This window comes from Serinus canaria, chromosome 2 (genome assembly GCF_022539315.1).
Source record: "Serinus canaria isolate serCan28SL12 chromosome 2, serCan2020, whole genome shotgun sequence".
NCBI classification, from domain to species: domain Eukaryota; kingdom Metazoa; phylum Chordata; class Aves; order Passeriformes; family Fringillidae; genus Serinus; species Serinus canaria.
The window spans coordinates 69449183-69469621 of NC_066315.1; the positions used below are offsets into that span (position 1 = coordinate 69449183).

The 20439-nt window shown below is 43.7% G+C and overlaps 1 protein-coding gene across 16 annotated transcripts; it reads right to left on the minus strand.

Moving 5' to 3' along the window:
- Positions 1-1799: 1799 nt before the first annotated feature.
- On the minus strand, positions 1800-20201 carry LOC103818442 (serpin B6-like). 16 transcript variants are annotated; one of them, XR_007776887.1, is made up of 9 exons: positions 19991-20199; positions 17417-17529; positions 16860-17037; positions 15832-15969; positions 15134-15251; positions 14695-14837; positions 13003-13170; positions 11500-12112; positions 1800-2446 (listed from the first exon to the last, which is right to left on the minus strand). XR_007776887.1 is itself a non-coding variant. In XM_050970976.1 (8 exons), exons 3-8 carry the CDS (start codon positions 9353-9355, stop codon positions 2651-2653), a joined length of 1140 nt encoding a protein of 379 aa, XP_050826933.1. In that variant the 5' UTR covers positions 9356-9365; positions 17436-17526; positions 19991-20201; the 3' UTR covers positions 1800-2650. The 16 variants fall into 16 exon arrangements, 15 of the variants coding, with proteins under 15 accessions (XP_050826933.1, XP_050826931.1, XP_050826929.1 ...); XM_050970976.1 differs by lacking the exons at positions 11500-12112; positions 13003-13170; positions 14695-14837; ... (1 more) ...; positions 15832-15969; positions 16860-17037 and adding exons at positions 5202-5369; positions 6264-6406; positions 6623-6740; positions 7348-7485; positions 9188-9365 and having other exon boundaries at positions 1800-3055; positions 17436-17526; positions 19991-20201; XM_050970974.1 differs by lacking the exons at positions 11500-12112; positions 13003-13170; positions 14695-14837; ... (1 more) ...; positions 15832-15969; positions 16860-17037 and adding exons at positions 5202-5369; positions 6264-6406; positions 6623-6740; positions 7348-7485; positions 9188-9365 and having other exon boundaries at positions 1800-3055; positions 17436-17529; positions 19991-20201.
- Positions 20202-20439: the final 238 nt, after the last annotated feature.

Here is a 20439-nt window from a genome sequence, read left to right on the forward strand (position 1 = left end):
AAAATTATAAAGATCAACCATGCCTCTGACCCCCATGGCCAGAAGCAGGGCTTTTCATTTCCAAAAGATTTCCTGGACTCGCCCAGATAAAATCATGACCATTAACGAGTGAATGAGTCTTTCCTCGGTGATCAGCGACCATTTCCCAAGAATGTCCAGAACATTCACGGAACAACACCTGGGAGAGATTACATTGGAAAACGGCTGACTTCTTGGCTACAGCTGAAAGGAAGACAATTTTGAGGAGCCCAGACAGCCATCCAAACCTATGGACTGACTTTTGTCAGGGACTGCATCTGTATAGTTCCTGTTATACATATGTAGGGATTTACAGAAATCTTAGGTCATTTCTGCTCCAGGCGGAATAAACTGTATATAAGCTGGCTACCTGGAGCAGTTGGTGTGACACTCTGGGGACACACTGACACTACGTCGGTTCGACCCAAGTTCACCCAGCGTCAAAGTCCGGGGTAGACGCTGTATTGGCTGTGGTGGTTTTATAATATTCTATTTTTGGTTGTCGATCTAATAAATTTATAATTTTTTTTTTATAAATTTGGATGTTGATTTGATCATTTACAACAAGGACTTCCTGAAAGAAGTTGATCTTGACTTCACACAGAAAATAATTTCCCTTCATTGGACCCCCAGAGCTAAAGTTAGACATCAGAACAGCAGAATTACCAGCTCTTACCTTCTCTAAGTCTACAGACCATCAGTGGTACCTGCAGCTTGCTTCTTCGTGTACAGGATGGGTTTTAAACCTGCCAGCCAGGCTGGGGCATGTCAGCAGAATTACTCTGCCTAAAAGATTGAAAAATAGCAAGAATTTCATTGTCATGGCAGCATTCTCTAACTTAACTAAAAAAATTCAAAAAACCAGCCATGCCGAATCTGAAAAAAATCCCCCAAAAATATGCCAAAAAGCATAAAAAACCCCAACCAAACAACACAAAAACACATTGTAAAATGATATTTCCCCACATTACTCATATATCCCAACCTTACTCATCACTCCAAGTTTATTGGCATGATGGAAAAAAAATTCGTTGCATTATAAGTGGAAACTGCAGGAATTTTTTGCTGGAAAATCCACATTAAATTCTTCAGACCCACACACCCTGCTCACCCCACACATTTCACTCACACGCAGCGTTCATCTTAAAGAAGAACTGTCAGGGTTTGCAGCTTCGTTTCACACCCAAATACGGGTAGGAGACTGCATCAAAATTTGGGGATTTCCTGCACTGCCCTCCCACAGAAGTTCCACATATCACTGTCAGCCCTCTCCGGCAGACAAACAATCGGCACGGCAGCTCTGCAATGGTCTTTTAGCAAGCTCTGCGCTAAAGAAAACACCAGCACCTCCCGAGCCAACATCTAAAGCAATTCCCCAATGGTGCCTTCACTTTCCTTTCCTTCCACCGCTCCTGCGAGCATCGCACCCAAACCCCTTTATAGCCCGCACCCCTCGCTGCCCGAGAAACGCTGCGATTTCGGGAGCCGAGGCAACATTCCCGCATTTCACCCCGACACCGCCCCATTCCCGCAGGATGCCCCGCGGGCGGGGACAGCGCGATGGTGCCCCGGGCCCCTCCCGCCCCACGCAGCCCCAGCGCAGCCGAGGCCGCTCGGCCGCGTCCCTGCCCGGCCGGCGACAACCGCGGAGACAGCGCCCGCCCGGGCTGGGCCGGGCCAGCGACACCGAACCCGCTGGGCTCTGCCAGAAGGCTCTTCCTTCTGACACAGCCCGACAAATATGTGTATGATTTAGGATTGAAGGAGCAGAAAAAGACCCATGCAGTGCTTATACTTCTTTTATTATTCCGGGAACAAAATATATCCCAATGTAAGGAAAGCTGTTGCATCTCTGTCTTTGGTATTCTACAGGTAAAGTATGATGTTTAAGAAAATAGCATAAACATAGGACAGTAGGAAACAAAATAAATTTAAGACTTTCTACTTCAAATATTCCATAGGCACCATGTGCCCTTTTATTTCATTCTTTGTTAAAGGACCAGAACCAGGGGACAGGGAATAAACCCAAGTGTTCTGGAATGAGGAAATAAAGGTACTTGTCCCACAAGTACCTCACAGGGACATCTCTTATAACATCTTAATCATACTTTCATTGCCATTCTTGCCTAAGAGCTGGCCCAAGTGTTAGTCAAAAACCCCCATCTATGCAGGGTGTTCAGTAATACCTGAAAAATGTTACCAAAACATAATGCTAGTCCTTTTATCAAGGCACTCTCTTGAGAAGACTGGAACCTAAAAGGGGAGGGCAGCTACATATGTGCTCCAGCCTTGTCACAAGCAAAAGTAACAATCCCATGGGCTCTCACTCCCTGATTCTGCCTGCTGGACACAAAACGTTAACTTAAGCACAGAAGAAGCAGTCATGGAGCAAGTGGGATGGTTCTTGTGTCAACAAGAACCCAGAGACCTCTGCACACATGCACAGAAAGTCTTGGACATGGCAGATGCTGTGTTTGTTTAAGCACCTCTCTTATTCCTGCCAAGCCTAAGATCAAGACTACAGAAGACGATTTGGCACAGCTGAAAGAGACAATTAGAGCAGAATGAGTCATCTTGTTCTAGGAAACATAAATCTATTCTGTGATGGCACTTATGCTGCCAAGACTTCTCCTTAAGGACAGCATAATCTGCCACAGAACAAAATGCTGGAAGTTTTGTTGTGCCGGATGAAGAAGAGGAAAGGATGATCAGCAGTGAACTCCGGAACTCTCCTTGCACAAAGAGGCACCATCACTGCAGCTGTGGCAGCAGCTGCTTCAGTGCCTTCTTCATTGACTTCCACAAAGGATTTGTGAACCACTTCAGAGAGCACCAGCTCCTTGCCAGATGAGATTCCTGAGAAGTCTGCCTTGCCCAACTCAAATGCATCAGGCATTCCCATGCTACTCAGGATGGGTTTCAGATCATAATTTTCTTCCAGTTTAAATCTGGGTAAAAACACCTTCACTTTTGTAGACCTCATCATTTTAGGACTGATCCAATCCATCAGCTTCTCATATGTAAGTTCTCTTTCAAGCTAAAGAAAAATCACACATGTACTAAATTAGAATGAGAATATAGCCAGTTACAGAGCCAAGAAGCACATAACATGCATGTTTTTCCCCCAGAGTTTAAAATGAACATTAATGGTTTTTTATCTTTAAATGGGGAGGAAATGCAAGAAAACTTTTCAACTAAATTCCTTGTTCACAATGTCAAAGGGCCCAAACTTGTATCCTACCCTCAGCACAATAGAGATCCTGCCCTTTCCTGTGAGCCTCTTGCCTGCCAGTGAGCCACACACCACCTGCCAGCTGCTCAGCACAGAAGACCTACAGCACAAGCCACAGCACTTCCAAAGAGCCCACCCAAAATCCCCCTCTCCACATCCCATCCCCACCATCCTGTGCCTTCACCACAATCACAGCTGACCTCTGCTCCTGAGCAGGGCCAGCTCTTCTTCAAGAGCCTCTAAGGGAGCAGCACACAGCCTGAGCAGCACTGACATAGCAGGGGCTGTCACTTTGGGGACAGGGAGGAGAGGGGACATTTCTGCTGCCCTTGAGCACCAGCGACGCAGTTGCTCTGGAACTGAACTGCAGGTCTCTGTGCAATTCAGCCTTTCTTCCCTGGAAGGATTCAGGCTATCTTTGCACTCAGCTCAACTACTTACTCTTTCCAAGCCTGTGGAGCCATCCTGGATTGCATCAGGGAGCAGGATGATCATGTTCAGTTCATTACCCACGTAGGGGAGCTCCAGGATTTTGGTCTGGAAGTCTCCAATGTAGGTCATGTTAAAGTTTGCCTCCTTGAACATCATCTGCACAGGTCTGGTTTCACTCTAGAAATCAAGAGATGCCAACAGTTAGTGCTGAGCTTCTCTGCTGGTCTCAGACTATGAAGCAGGCAGCAAGTTACTCATGGCCTTTTAGGATTTGACCAAAGAGAACTGATCACAACCACAGACCACAGATACCACGCTATCCTTTGTAAATAACTAAAATCCTGAGATTTCCTTTTTAATTATTAATGTTAGGGAAGATTCCTTTAAGGTAAATACATGTTCTCACTCTTTTGTTAACCTAAGAACTAGTGACAAGCACTAAAATGAGCTAGTAATAAGCAGGGGCATTGTTCTTTGCAATAAATGAATAAGTAATTTCAGTGTTTGTATTGTTAGTCCATGTGGTTCTGTGTGGCTAGAACAAAGACTTAAAATATTTAAAAATGTATATACTAAAACCACCAAGAAAGAGTATTATTATGAATTCTTAAAAGTCATAAGGATAGTAATAAGGGGAGATTCTATTCTCATATTCTGCTATCTTATTCCCTTTCCATATGGAGCAGCAGCTACTATTGTTTACATCATTATTTTCCTCCTTCTCAGATTCATTGCTTTCTCTCTTCCCTTCATGAAATTGTCCCATAAGTAGCTTTTTGTAATTAAAGTAGTGCCCATTGAAATAATGCCCAGAGAGAATATGGCAGAAATTATTATGCAATAGCACTGACACATAAAAAGGATCAATAAGCAAAAGAAAAGCCACACAGCAATCATCCGATGAGTCATAAGTGCAAGAGTCACAGAAATAATTTCACAAGATGTTTGGAAATGTTCCTGGGATAAAGTCAAACTAACTCATTGTTACTGGAACAGCATGTAAAATAACTAGCTTAAGGTTTCAGCTTACACCTTGCATGATGACAAGGTGTCAGGAACCAAGCCAGTACCAGCAGGCTCTGAAGTGCTCTTGTACAGAGCAGTGGGTGCCCTTTCCTGTGAGCCTCTTGCCTGCCAGTGAGCCACACACCACCTGCCAGCTGCTCAGCACAGAAGACCTACAGCACAAGCCACAGCACTTCCAAAGAGCCCACCCAAAATCCCCCTCTCCACATCCCATCCCCACCATCCTGTGCCTTCACCACAATCACAGCTGACCTCTGCTCCTGAGCAGGGCCAGCTCTTCTTCAAGAGCCTCTAAGGGAGCAGCACACAGCCTGAGCAGCACTGACATAGCAGGGGCTGTCACTTTGGGGACAGGGAGGAGAGGGGACATTTCTGCTGCCCTTGAGCACCAGCGACGCAGTTGCTCTGGAACTGAACTGCAGGTCTCTGTGCAGTTCAGCCTTTCTTCCCTGGAAGGATTCAGCCTGTCTTTGCACTCAGCTCAACTACTTACTCTTTCCAAGCCTGTGGAGCCATCCTGGATTGCATCAGGGAGCAGGATGATCATGTTCAGTTCATTACCCACGTAGGGGAGCTCCAGGATTTTGGTCTGGAAGTCTCCAATGTAGGTCATGTTAAAGTTTGCCTCCTTGAACATCATCTGCACAGGTCTGGTTTCACTCTAGAAATCAAGAGATGCCAACAGTTAGTGCTGAGCTTCTCTGCTGGTCTCAGACTATGAAGCAGGCAGCAAGTTACTCATGGCCTTTTAGGATTTGACCAAAGAGAACTGATCACACACCAAAGAGTGCCACCTCACCACTGCCTTTTGGAAAGCACGCGGTAAAAAAAATGCATGATACTCCATGCAACTCAAAAGACGCTGATAGGATCATCAGCCCCCTATCCATTTGGTGTTGCATCTTGAAAGCTGGTTCTAAGCTTGCACAGCTGCAGGGAATAGAAAATGCAAGAGTGTCTCTGGATACTCCTGCCAGCTTTTTCCTGACATTCCAATAGGGAGAGTCCAAGGTGGCAGGGACCAAGTCAGCCCAGCAGTCTCTGAAGTCCTGTCTGAGATAGTGGTTTGCTAAGCAGATACATTCCTTTATTTAAAAGTCATATCACCACTTTCAAATACTCTTGAATTTAGTTCACCACTTTGGGGAGGGACAGCTTCCAAACAGGCATGAGGGCTTCAATTTTCCTCAATGCTTGCTTCAAGCAGGTGACTTAAGGAAGGCACATTACCAGGTCTTGTTCATGACTCTTGGAGGCCAACCCAGAGCTGCAGGGCATCCTGAGGGGCAGCCATGGCCTGCCCATGCCAGGGGCCAAGTCCTCCTCAAGAGCAATTCTAAAAAGAAGGCTGCAGAGCAGTTCTTCAAAGGAAATTAGTTTTCCATTTCTTTTGGATAGGCTCAGGGGCATGAATTTCAGCAGGGAAGCTCTGGCTGAAGAAGACTAAAATTCACAACATTTCACAACTGTCTTTGTGCTATATGAAAGGTTCTATTAATGATGTGAAAGTTCAGAGAAACTCAGCAAAGACTGTCACCATTTTAGCACATCATACCTTATTAATTTTGAATGGCCTCTCTCTGGTACTCGCTTTCCTGAACGGCTTTTCCCAATTGCCTTTGAAATAGATGGCATTCACCAACACAAGCCTGGTCAGGGAATCCAGAATCCCCTGTGCCAACAGGTTCTGAATTTTACCTTTAAAACACAAAGAAAAAACACACATTGATTAAGAGGTTGACATGGATCTAATTTTTATTCAAGACAGTATCAAGTCTGCATTTAATACAGAATAGAGAAGAGAATGATGTACCAGACAGAGCAAAAACTCAGCATTTGAGTTGTTTGAACTAGGTGTTCACCCAAACAATGGCATCCATTAAAAACACAACTGGGCACTTGAAAAGCACTCACCTTCAGTCCTTTCCTTCACCCAGACATTGATTTGTTTCCTGGAATCCTCCCAAGCATGCAGGAAGTCCATCTGTTCCAGGCCAGCATGGTAGGATTTCTGACTGGACTCTATAAATGACTAACAGGCACATTCACAACAGATTTTCAGCAAGAGATTTACTCTCCTTCAGACCCAGATGATTCTTGCATTCCCCAAAATAATCTGCCAGCTTTTCTTCCCCAGCTTCATACAGAGCCATTAAAGTTCTGGTTGACATGTTCGTACTAGGATTTACTCCACTTCTTTGAATGAGGAATCAATATTGTTATGGCTTATGCACTGTACTACAAACTTCTACACTTCACTGACAAGGATGGTGGCGGGTTTTTTTTCTTGTTTTTATTTTGTCATGTCCGGGACATGACCTATGATTTCATAAATTAATGACTTTTATGACTTTTGGTACGATATATCAACCATTTGTCCCACAGCCAAATACACTAATGGATCACAGAACCCTCAAGTGTAGACACTGATGGATTTTTCCCTGCTTGGAATCACTTGTCCACTTAGAACACAAATTATTTAAAAAGAGATTCTCCACCAGGTTTAGGTATCAGAATCTACTGCACTCCTGGCTCTCAGGCCTGAATTGTTTGAAAGCAAACTCCAAAGCCTGCCTTGACCTCCAGAGGAAAGAGGGAGCATTCTCAGAAGAATCATCACAAATTTAATGGCTACTTACTGAAAGAAACTCAAAGGTCCTTTCTCCATAGAGCCGGTTTGCAGTTCTCAGGATGTATCTGGTGTTTGGATCATTAATTTCAGAGAGAAGGGACTGAAACCCATTGTGAGCATCCTGGGCATTCTTCAGAGAAAGCACCTGCACAAAGACAACATCCACAGCAGTGTCCTTACCACCTTCTCTAAACACACTTGCTACAGCATGACTGGTTTTATATTAAAATTACACTTAAGTTAAACACTCTGATTTCAAGCCACGAGATTTTTTCACCACACCTCCCATCTGGAGCTTATCATGCAAGGCATATCTGATGTACCCAGCAAGGTATTGCACAAATCGTAAATTAGGGAGCAGCAGAGTCAGCAGTCCTGATTTTCCTTCCCTCAAGCCAAGCGCTACAGGATCACAGAATGCCTCAGGTAGGAAGGAACCTGTGGGTGTTATGAGTAAAAAAAGCATTACCTATTTTTTAAAAAAAAAGTTGCAGAGTTACAAGTGGACCTGGTTGCTAGCAGAGGAGAGTTCTTTGTTAGCTTCATGTTGTAATCACCTGGTAAGGGTCGGTCGTGAACGCCCTATGATTAAGAATTCCCTTTTTTGTCAGTACCACCCTGCCTGCTGCCAGGTGGATAGTCGTTCTCAGACAGTGAAACAAGGGGACATCGGAGTTGGCATCCAAATGACCCCAGAGCCAGCATGCCACGGGAAAGCCACCCTAACAAACCTACCAAAAAGACCCCTAAAACAATAAGCCAACACAGAATTAAGAGATCAAAGTGATGTCTGGACATGAGGAACAACGTCTGAGTCTGCAGAAACGCTGATACCCTTTTTTGCGCCTTGCCCTAGCCAAGAGGACCTTGGCTGGAAGCAGGACCCTGAAGGTCAAACCAAAGTAGTGAACAAGGGGTGTTCCTGGTGCTCTCGTGCAGGTGGAACCCCCAGCTCTTGCTACTAGTGGACAAAGCTGCACTTTTCCCCTCCTCCAGGCCACTCCTGGGAGCAACGGCGACATGATTGCAGACCTGTCAGTTCTCCCCACTTGAACTGATCAATTTTAATAAAGGCATTAAAAAGGAAAAAGGTCTCCTGCTCTATATATTTCATGGGGACAATCTGCTACAAAGCCCTGCCCAAGCAGGGACACCTAGAGCTGGTAGCTCACACTGTGTCCAGATGGATTTTGAGAATCTGCAACTATAGCAACAACACAGGATTCTGAGAAATTTTTACAAAGTACATGGAAATAAGATCTGATTTTTCACTTCTCTCCCACTTTGCAATGGAACTTAACATCCGTACCAAAATGACTGGTCCTGTACTTAAAATTGTCACTTCCTACATAAAACACAAGCCAGGAAATATTTGCTACCTGAGCACATTTTTAAAAAGGAATAAATCAAATTACAGGTATTAGTATGAAATGTAGCCTGTGGGATTTTAAAAAAAAATTATTGTGCCTGGCTTCATTTTCAGAATGTGTATCATATGATAATAAGCCCAAGCACGGAAGGAAAAAAAAATTTTTGTAGTCATCAACTCATAAAAAAAACAATTCCATGTACATCCTAACTGCATATTCAAGAATATCGGTCTCAAAAGCAACAGAAAACCTCATCCACATTAAATCCAGAAACTTCTTCATTTCATACTGAACAAAGATCACAATAAAAAACCAGAGAAAACAAGTCCTGTTTACACACACAGCAGAGGAAGAGCTCTGCTCTCTCACACCACAGTGACAATCACAGTTTAGCACAAGTGCATGTCACAGACTGGATGACACATCTGGTCCTCATGATCACATCAAATACCATCCAATTACTTTATTTTGACCTACCTTGCTTATTTGGGCTTCAGTGCTACCTCTTGAACCCAGCAAAATCATAGACAAAGCAGAAGAAATACTAAATGGTGAAAAGAACACATTCTGCCCACTTTTCTTCTCACACAGCTTTCTTAACAGGTCCACAGCAAAAGTGCTGTTTGCTGCACAGAGGCTTTCCATGCTTCTGAGCCTGGGACATCAAAAACAGAACAAGAATGGATCAAATTTCTTTGAATACAAATCAGTTGTTTCTCCCTTCTACACTTACCAGCATAAACTAGGCAGCAAAGGCTGGAAAATTATCAGCCCACTGGAGACTGATTTGGTGCCATAAGCACCCATGATCCCATACTACACATTTGAGTTATTTGACTAATTTAGAGTCAGCTTCTAAATTTCAATCCCAAACCTACACAGTGTGACATCTTTTGAGATTATCAAGCACAACGCTTTTTTGGTCAGGACTTCCTGAAAGAAGTTTCTCTTGACTTCACACAGAAAATAATTTCCCTTCATTGGACCACCAGAGGCAAAGTTAGACATCAGAACAGCAGAATTACCAACTCTTACCTTCTCCAAGTCTACAGACCTTCAGTGGTACCTGCAGCTTGCTCCTGTCTGTGCACGCTGGGTTTTAAACCTACCAGCCAGGAGAGAAGTCAGCAGAAGGACTTTGCCTAAAAGCAAAAGAACTAGCACTATCATTGTCACTGAAATATCCTTTTACCGAAAATTAAGAAAAAAACCCCACCAAATTAGGAAAAAAAAACACAATAAGAAATCCCAAACAAACTGAAATCTCCAACCATACTAAGCAAATTAAGTCACAATATGATATTTCTTCCCCACATTACCTACAACTTTTCTTATCACTCGAAGTTAATGACACTATATATAAAAGAAAAATTCGTCTCATTATAACTGGAAATTGCAAGGATTTGTGGCGGCAAATCCCTGTTAAAATTCTTCAGATGCACACACCCTGCACACCCCACACATTTCACTCACACAGCAGCTCTCCCCACACTTCTTCAAGCAGAACTGGCAGATTTGTTGCTTCCTTTTAAACCCAAATATGAGGAGGAGCCTGCATCAGAATTTGGCGATTTCCTGCACTGCCCTCCCACAGAAATTCCACATATCACTGCCAGCTCTCTCCGGCAGACACACAATCAGCACGGCAGCTCTGCAATGGTCTTTTAGCAAGCTCTGTGCTAAACACCAGCACCTCCCGAGCCAACATCTAAAGCAATTCCCCAATGGTGCCTGCACTTTCGTTTCCTTCCACCGCCCGTGTGAGCCTCGCACCCAAACCCCTTTATAGCCCGCACCCCTCGCTGCCCGAGAAACGCTGCGATTTCGGGAGCCGAGGCAACATTCCCGCATTTCACCCCGACACCGCCCCATTCCCGCAGGATGCCCCGCGGGCGGGGACAGCGCGATGGTGCCCCGGGCCCCTCCCGCCCCACGCAGCCTCAGCGCAGCCGAGGCCGCACGAGGCAGCCGAGGCCTGCCCGGCCGGCGACAACCGCGGAGACAGCGCCCGCCCGGGCTGGGCCGGGCCAGCGACACCGAACCCGCTGGGCTCTGCCAGAAGGCTCTTCCTTCTGACACAGCCCGACAAATACGTGTATAATTTAGGACTGAAAGAGGAGAAAAAGACCCCTGCAGTGCTTATACTTCTTTTATTATTCCAGGAACAGGAACCACAAAATAGGTCCCCATGTAAGGAAAGCTGTTGCATCTCTTTGGTATTATACAGGTAAACTATGGTGTCTAAGTAAATATTACTAGGATAAACATATAACAGTAGTAAAAAAAAAAAAATTAAAAAAATTAAGACTTGCTCCTTCAAATATTCCATAGGCACCATGTGCCCTTTTATTTCATTCTTTGTTAAAGGACCAGAACCAGGGGACAGGGAATAAACCCAAGTGTTCTGGAATGAGGAAATAAAGGTACTTGTCCCACAAGTACCTCACAGGGACATCTCTTATAACATCTTAATCATACTTTCATTGCCATTCTTGCCTAAGAGCTGGCCCAAGTGTTAGTCAAAAACCTCCATCTATGCAGGGTGTTCAGTAATACCTGAAAAATGTTACCAAAACCTCCTTTTATCAAGGCACTCACTGGAGGTGACAGGAACCTAAAAGGGGAGGGCAGCTACAAATGTGCTCCAGCCTTGTCACAAGCAAAAGTAGCAATCCCATGGGCTCTCACTCCCTGATTCTGCCTGCTGGACACCACAAGTGAACTTAAGCACAGAAGAAGCAGTCATGGAGCAAGTGGGATGGTTATTGTGTCAGCAAGAACCCGGAGACCTCTACACACAGGCACAGAAAGTGTTGGACATGGCAGATGCTGTGTTTGTTTAAGCAGCTCTCTTATTCCTGCCAAGCCCAAAATCAAGACTACAGAAGAAGATTGGGCACAGCTGAAAGAGACAATTAGTGCAGAATGAGTCATCTTGTTCTAGGGAAACATAAATCTATTCTGTGATGGCACCTATGCTGCCAAGACTTCTCCTCTTTAGGGACAGCAAAATCTGCCAGAGAACAAAATGCTGGAAGTTTTGTTGTGCCGGATGAAGAACAGGAAAGGATGATCAGCAGTGAATTCTGGAACTATCATTGCACAACGCATCATCATCACTGCAGCTGTGGCAGCAGCTGCTTCAGTGCCTTCTTCATTGACTTCCACAAAGGATTTGTGAACCACTTCGGAGAGCACCAGCTGGTTGCCAGATGAGATTCCTGAGAAGTCTGCCTTGCCCAACTCAAATGCATCAGGCATTCCCATGCTTCTTAAAATAGGTTTCAGATCATAATCTTCTTCCAGTTTAAATCGGGGTAAAGACACCCTCACTTTTGTGAAGTCCATCATTTCAGGATTGATCCAATCTATCAGCTTCTCATATGTAAGTTCTCTTTCCAGCTGAAGAAAAATTTCAAATTTACTTAATTACACTGAGAATTGAATCAATGTTACACATACAAAAGAACTGAGTATGTGATTTTTTTACATACTGCATAAGTTGCATCTTTTTTTACCTGGTTAGTGTTTCTCAAGCCAAAACTGCAAGTTATACCTTTCAGTAGAGCATATGCCCCTGCAAAGATCATTACCTACTGTTTTTTTGATAGCTATAACAGGGATCAATCTCCTCCATGTAATGTTTACTTCTACAGAACATGTTAAATTGTTCAGGGTTTTTTTTTTTTTTATATTTTACTTATGGGATCGAAAGGCACAGAACAGCTAACAAGGACCCAAAGAATCCAAACCCAGTTCTTCTATCAGTTTACCATAGGTTCATCCTATAGGTCAGTCAGCAGCATGATGAAAACAATGTGTTCACAAAGGCTCTTTACACTCAGTCTTAGAAAATTTTATTCATAAACATCTGGTCCAGAGTGCCAAAAGAGATCAAACTCATATTCTACCCTCAACACAAAAAAGATGCTGCCTTTTCCTGTGAGCCTCTTGCCTGCCAGTGAGCCACACACCACCTGCCAGCTGCTCAGCACAGAAGACCTACAGCACAAGCCACAGCACTTCCAAAGAGCCCACCCAAAATCCCCCTCTCCACATCCCATCCCCACCATCCTGTGCCTTCACCACAATCACAGCTGACCTCTGCTCCTGAGCAGCACTGTCATAGCAGGGGCTGTCACTTTGGGGACAGGGAGGAGAGGGGACATTTCTGCTGCCCTTGAGCACCAGCGACGCAGTTGCTCTGGAACTGAACTGCAGGTCTCTGTGCAATTCAGCCTTTCTTCCCTGGAAGGATTCAGGCTATCTTTTTACTCAGCTCAACTACTTACTCTTTCCAAGCCTGTGGAGCCATCCTGGATTGCATCAGGGAGCAGGATGATCATGCTCAGTTCATTACCCACATAGGGGAGCTCCAGGATTTTGGTCTGAAAGTCTCCAATGTAGGTCATGTTAAAGTTTGCCTCCTTGAACATCATCTGCACAGGTCTGGTTTCACTCTAGAAATCAAGAGATGCCAACAGTTAGTGCTGAGCTTCTCTGCTGGTCTCAGACTATGAAGCAGGCAGCAAGTTACTCATGGGAATTGACCAAAGAGAACTGATCACAACCACAGACCACAGATACCACGCTATCCTTTGTAAATAACTAAAATCCTGAGATTTCCTTTTTAATTATTAATGTTAGGGAAGATTCCTTTAAGGTAAATACATGTTCTCACTCTTTTGTTAACCTAAGAACTAGTGACAAGCACTAAAATGAGCTAGTAATAAGCAGGGGCATTGTTCTTTGCAATAAATGAATAAGTAATTTCAGTGTTTGTATTGTTAGTCCATGTGGTTCTGTGTGGCTAGAACAAAGACTTAAAATATTTAAAAATGTATATACTAAAACCACCAAGAAAGAGTATTATTATGAATTCTTAAAAGTCATAAGGATAGTAATAAGGGGAGATTCTATTCTCATATTCTGCTATCTTATTCCCTTTCCATATGGAGCAGCAGCTACTATTGTTTACATCATTATTTTCCTCCTTCTCAGATTCATTGCTTTCTCTCTTCCCTTCATGAAATTGTCCCATAAGTAGCTTTTTGTAATTAAAGTAGTGCCCATTGAAATAATGCCCAGAGAGCATATGGCAGAAATTATTATGCAATAGTACTGACACATAAAAAGGATCAATAAGCAAAAGAAAAGCCACACAGCAATCATCCGATGAGTCATAAGTGCAAGAGTCACAGAAATAATTTCACAAGATGTTGGAAATGTTCCTGGGATATCAAACTAACTCATTGTTACTGAACAGCATGTAAAATAACTAGCTTAAGGTTTCAGCTTACACCTTGCATGATGACAAGGTGTCAGGAACCAAGCCAGTCCAGCAGGCTCTGAAGTGCTCTTGTACAGAGCAGTGGGTGAACAGAAACACTTCCTTATTTAAAAGTGCTAGTAGCACTTAAATGTCTTCTTGGAATTATTTCAGCAGTGGGAGGGACAGACAGCTTCCAGATAGGCATGAGGGCTTCAATTTTCCTCAATAGATGCTTCAAGCAAGTAAGTTAAAGAAGGCACATTACCAGGTCTTGTTCGTGACTCCTGGAGGCCAACCCAGGGCTGCAAAGAATCCTGAGGGGTAGCCATGGCCTGCCCATGCCAGGGGCCAAGTCCTCCTCAAGAGCACTGATGTACTTCCAAAATCAAGACTGCAGAGCAGGTCTTTAAAGGAAATTTGTTTCCCATTTCTTTTGGATAGGCTCAAGGGCAGGAATGCAGCAAGGAAGCTCTGACTGAAGAAGACTGAAATTCAAAACCTTTCACACCTGTCTTTGTGCTATATGAAAGGTTCTAGTAATTTTGTGAAAGTTAGAGAAGCTCAGCAAAGATGGTATTCATGTGAAAGGGAGGGGGCAGAAAGAATCTCACACAGCACACCCAAGGCAACCCTACTTGAAAAATCTAATTTCTCCTTAAAGGTCGTCATTTCAGACTACTTCAGATTAACAGGGCATTTTAGCACATCATACCTTATTAATTTTGAATGGCCTCTCTGTGGTACTCTGTTTGTTAAACTGCTCTTCCCAATTGCCTTTGAAATAGATGGCATTCACCAACACAAGCTTGGTTAGGGAATCCAGAATCCCCTCTGCCAACAGGTTCTGAATTTTACCTTTATGACACAAAGAAAAAACACACATTAATTAAGAGGTTGACATGGATCTAATTACTATCCAAGATAGTATCAAGTCTGCATTTAATACACAATAGAGAAGAGAATTATTATTACCATTTTATTATACATTACCATTTATTATTATTACTATATTACCAATTATTATTATTACCAGACACAGCAATAGCTCAGCATTTGAGTTGTTTGAATTCACAATCCTATTGCCAGGTGTAGGTGTTTACCCAAACAATGGCTCCCATTAAACACAACTGGGCACTTGGCAAAGCACTCACCTTCAGTCCTTTCCTCCACCCAGACATTGATTTGTTTCCTGGAATCCTCCCAAGCATTCAGGAAGTCCACCTGTTCCAGGCCAGCATGGTAGGATTTCTGACTGGACTCTATAAATGACTAACAGGCACATTCACAACAGATTTTCAGCAGGAGATTTACTCTCATTCAGACCCAGATGATCCTTACATTCCCCAAGGAAATAGGCCAGCTTTCCTTCCCCAGCTTCATATAGCTTAAACTTCTCACTGACAAGTTCCTACTAGGATTTATTCCACTTTTTGAACTAGGAATTGTTATTAAATCAAACGTCTTATGCACTGTAGTATGGTTATTTTTTTTCCTGTTTTTATTTTATGCTTCAGGGACGTAACATATGATTTTATAAGTCTGTTTATCAGACTTTTGCTAGAAGATATATCAACCATTTCTCCCACAGCCAAATAGATGAATGGATCACAGAACTCTCAAGTGTAGAGACTGATGGATTTTAACCTGCTTTGCAATATTCATATCACGTGTTATTCAAAGGAGATTTTCCACTGATTTCAGACACCAGGCTCTGGCAGAATCAACTGCACTCCTGAATCTCAGCACAGAAACACTGGAAAACAAACTCCAAAGCCTGCCTTGACCTCCAGAGTAAAAAGGGAACAAGCACATTATCCTAAGAATCATCACAAATTTAATGGCTACTTACTGAAAGAAACTCAAAGGTCTTTTCTCCATAGAGCCGGTTTGCAGTTCTCAGGATGTATTTGGTGTTTGGATCATTAATTTCAGAGAGAAGGGACTGATACCCATTGTGAGCATCCTGGACACTCTTCAGAGAAAGAACCTGCACAAAGACAACATCTGCAGTACTTGTACCAGTCATAAATTAGGGAGCAGTAGAGTCAGCAGTCCTGATTTTCCTTCCCTCAAGCCAAGCCCTGCAGGATCACAGAATGGCTCAGTTTGGAAGAGATCTGTGGGGACAATCTGCTACAAAGCCCTGCCCATGCAGGGACATTACTGCCCATAGTCCAGGACTGCGTCCAGATGGATTTTGAGTATTTCCATCTATGGCAACAAAAAAGGTTTTTGAGAAACATTTATTATAGTAAATATTAAAAAAAAAAAATACAGGTTTTTACTCATCTTTCACTTTGCAAAAGAGCCCAGTATCAGAACCAAGAGGACTGATTCTGCACTTAATTTTGTCAGATCATATGTAAAACACATGACAAGTACTATCTGCAACTTAAGCACGTTTAAAACAAAAAAGTGTAAACCATTCTAACAGTTTGACATTCAGCCACTGTGGATTTAATTTTTATGTGTCTGGCTATGTTTTGAAAACATATATTGCCTGACATTAAGCCCAAACAAGGAAGCAGAAGGTAATATTTTATGGAGCTATAAAGCTAAAAAAAAAAAAAAAAAAAAAAAGAAAAACATACCTCTAACATACCTCTCAATTATATATTAAAGATGGTCTGTCTCAAAAAACACAAAATCCCACACAACAAAACCCAGGAAATTCTTCATTTCATAATGAAGGAATGTCCCCTTTCAAAATCAATGAAAATTGATTCTCCTTACAAACACCCCAGAGGAAGAGCTCTGCTCCTCTCACACCACAGTGACAATCGCAGTTTAGCACAAGTGCATGTCACAGACTGGATGACACATCTGGTCCTCATATGATCACATCAAATGCCATCCAATTACTTTATTTTGACCTACCTTGCTTATTTGGGCTTCAGTGCTACCTCTTGAACCCAGCAAAACCATAGACAAAGCAGAAGAAATACTAAATGGTGAAAAGAACACATTCTGCCCACTTTTCTTCTCACACAGCTTTCTTAACAGGTCCACAGCAAAAGTGCTGTTTGCTGCACAGAGGCTTTCCATGCTTCTGAGCCTGGGACATCAAAAACAGAACAAGAATGGATCAAATTTCTTTGAATACAAATCAGTTGTTTCTCCCTTCTACACTTACCAGCATAAACTAGGCAGCAAAGGCTGGAAAATTATCAGCCCACTGGAGACTGATTTGGTGCCACAAGCACCCATGATCCCATACTACACATTTGAGTTATTTGACTAATTTAGAGTCAGCTTCTAAATTTCAATCCCAAACCTACAAAGTGTGACATTTTTTGAGATTATCAAGCACAACGCCTTTTTGGTCAGGACTTCCTGAAAGAAGTTTCTCTTGACTTCACACAGAAAATAATTTCCGTTCATTGGACTGCCAGAGCCAAAGTTAGACATCAGACAGCAGAATTACCAACTCTTACCTTCTCTAAGTCTACAGACCTTCAGTGGTACCTGCAGCTTGCTCCTGTCTGTGTACGCTGGGTTTTAAACCTACCAGCCAGGCTGGGAGAAGCCAGCAGAATGACTTGGCCTGCTAGATAAAAGAGGAAAGAAAAAAAAATTATGTTGCCAGCATGACAGGTGACTGCAATTTCCTGCTGTACTGAAAAAAAAAAAAATCAAAGTTCATTTTAGTTCCATTTTATTGCCTGCAACATGGCAACGCACACAATCATAAACTGTCATACTCCGTATTCATCTCCTATAGGCAGTGAATCTGAGATTAAACACCACACCTATTAAATGAGCAATAGGTACTAGAACACTGAGTTAACCACAGATAAGTATCATAAGATAAATGCTGATAGGTTTTACTCTGTTTTTTGTTGTTCTCATTAGGCAGGGCCTAGTGTTGACATGTTGCTACCAAATACAAAACCACCACCTAATGCGTACTACTGATTCATTATTTTAGACAGAGTTGAAAAGAGCAAGTTTCCACATGCATGCTTTTCAAACCAAGAAAATTCCTTGCTAGCAGCTTTACTAAAAACAGTTGCAATTTAATCCTATTTCTCTTCTTCCATAACTTGAAAAAAGTACAACCAAAAACAAGCTGGCTTAGATGGAAACAATCCTCCAATTGTGTCTGAATGACTTATTTATGCACTGCAGAGAATAAAGAAGAGACACATAGCATTCACATTGATTACAATGTAGACCAGAATTTTCCTACTATCCCAGCATCTGCAGATTGCTAGCAATAAGGTTTTTTTTGACCTCCAGGTCAAAACACAGAGGAATAGTGACACCAACAGGCAATTATTTTCTAGAAAGTGTCTGTAGGACTTCCACAACAGGCAAGAATTTACAGACAAAAGGACATAACTGACACTATTTGCCTGCCTGAGAATCAGGGGCATTTAAATAATAAATAATATTCATAAATATCACAAATAATATTCAACAGCTTGGACACAATCTAGGAGTTACAGCTGCACAGTCAACTATGCGTTCTCTGCAGCTCAGGAGTAGCAACATAACCACAGATACCCTTCTCATCAGAGACAATGCACAATTTGGAATCCACAGTTTCAGAGACAATACACAATGACCATACTTTTAGGAATAAGAAAACCTCATGATAGAAGTATGTAGGGGGATACAATATAAGAAAATAAAGAAAGTATAGAAAGTAATGTTACCCCTAAGGAGTTGCAGCTGAGCCAATTATTAGAGATTAGGAACAGGCCTGACTTTAACAGGCCACAGCTGTAGCCAATAAGAAGAGTGCTATAAAAGAATGGATTGGTTGGTTGGGGAGGGACTGGAATGAGCTGGCTAGTGTGAGAAGGAAGAGTCAGTGCTTAGAGGAGCTACCTACAAGAACCATCAAGGACGTATGAAACTCTCGCAATATGAAACCTTTGCAATCAAATGACAATAGAACCTTTACCATATAATAACACAAGTACGTATTTGTCAGTCAATTGTAACCTGCTGCAAAGCCCTCAGTGGTCAAAGGATTTGCTGACAGCAACTCATTCCTTACTCTGCTCTCCCTGTGCTCTGCAGGTCAGCACTGAGACACTTGTGCAGAGGTTTTGTGTTCCTACCACTCTGAATTTGAAGCATATATTCTCAGTCGTTGATACCTATGCTTCAGGAACAGTCTTTATAGACCAAAGGCTGTATGCAAATCAATTAGTAGACAAACACTTCAGGGCCTGCCAATGGGGGAAACCACTGCAGGCTGCAGCTCTCCTCCAGCCTGCGACCCAAGAGACACTTCCCACAAAAATTATGACATGGATCAGTGTCTGGCAAAGAAGGACACTTCCCCACAGCGAGTTGGCTACATCAGTGGAGTCTCAAGGTGACTCTTTCAAACTCAACCTCAGAGGGAACTCAAGGCAATGATTACCAGGCCATGTCCATCCCCACAAACAAAGCCCAGTCTGTGGCACAGACATCCCTTTTCCTACGGACTGAACCAAATCAGGCTTCCTTGCAGGAAAAAGCTTCGTTCAGGATTTGGAGAGTTGGGAGCGATGTTAAAACACTTGCAGGGAGAGAGCCCAGACAGCGCCTGGTGATGTCCGTTGGCCTGGCAGCTCTCCCTGGGAAGCAGGGAATGATGCGGCCCCACACCTGTCAGGCTCCTGACCCCTGTGCCCCTGCAGGGGCGGGGAGGAGCCTGCTACTATCCCAGAAAGCTGAGGTACAAAAAGCTAAGGGTTTCGCCCTCCCTGGAGCGAAGAGTTCCTGCTCCGCCCCCGCCCCGTGCTTGGCCCCGTGGGAGACGCCTCAAGCCTGCGGTGCTCCCGGCGCTCCCACAAGAAGCGCGCCAGCTGGCAAGAAGGAGCTGCGTTTCGGGAATGTCTCGAAAGAGGGAAGAAAAAGAAAATACAAAACACAGTAAAAGCAACGCCATTCAGCTCTGCTTCCTAAAAAAGCCCCGCAAACCAAGAAAACCCTAAGAAACACAGGCACAGGCTTCCCCGTAGAAAACCTTCAGGACGACGCAGCAGCAGCAACGCGGCTGCCGAACTCACCCCGCCGGCCGCCGCGCTCCCTGTTCCCGGAAGCGCAGCCGAACAGAGGGAAGGACGGCAGCCCGGCCCCTCCTGGGATCTAGCCAGAGGCTGAGGCGCTTCAGCCTTGGCCGCCGGGAACGGGAGGCGCCGCAGCCCCTCCCGGTAAAATGGCGGCCCCCCCCCCGCCTCAGGGAGTCCCGGCTGCCGCCTCTCCCCTCCCCTTGGAGCTCCGCCGGCCACGGCCCGGGTTTCTCCACCTCTGCCTCCCTCTCGTGGCAGAGCTGACAGAAAACCCCCCCGGTCCATGAGGCGCTATTAATTTCTTATTTCTGTAGCTAGGATTGATTTGAGCCAAATTGAGCTGTTTCTGTAGCCAGACACCGTGCGGGCTTAACCCTTCCTCGCATTCCTGAGGGTTTCAGGGAGGCAAATAGCCCTAAGAGAGCTGTATATTTTTTTTCACTGAT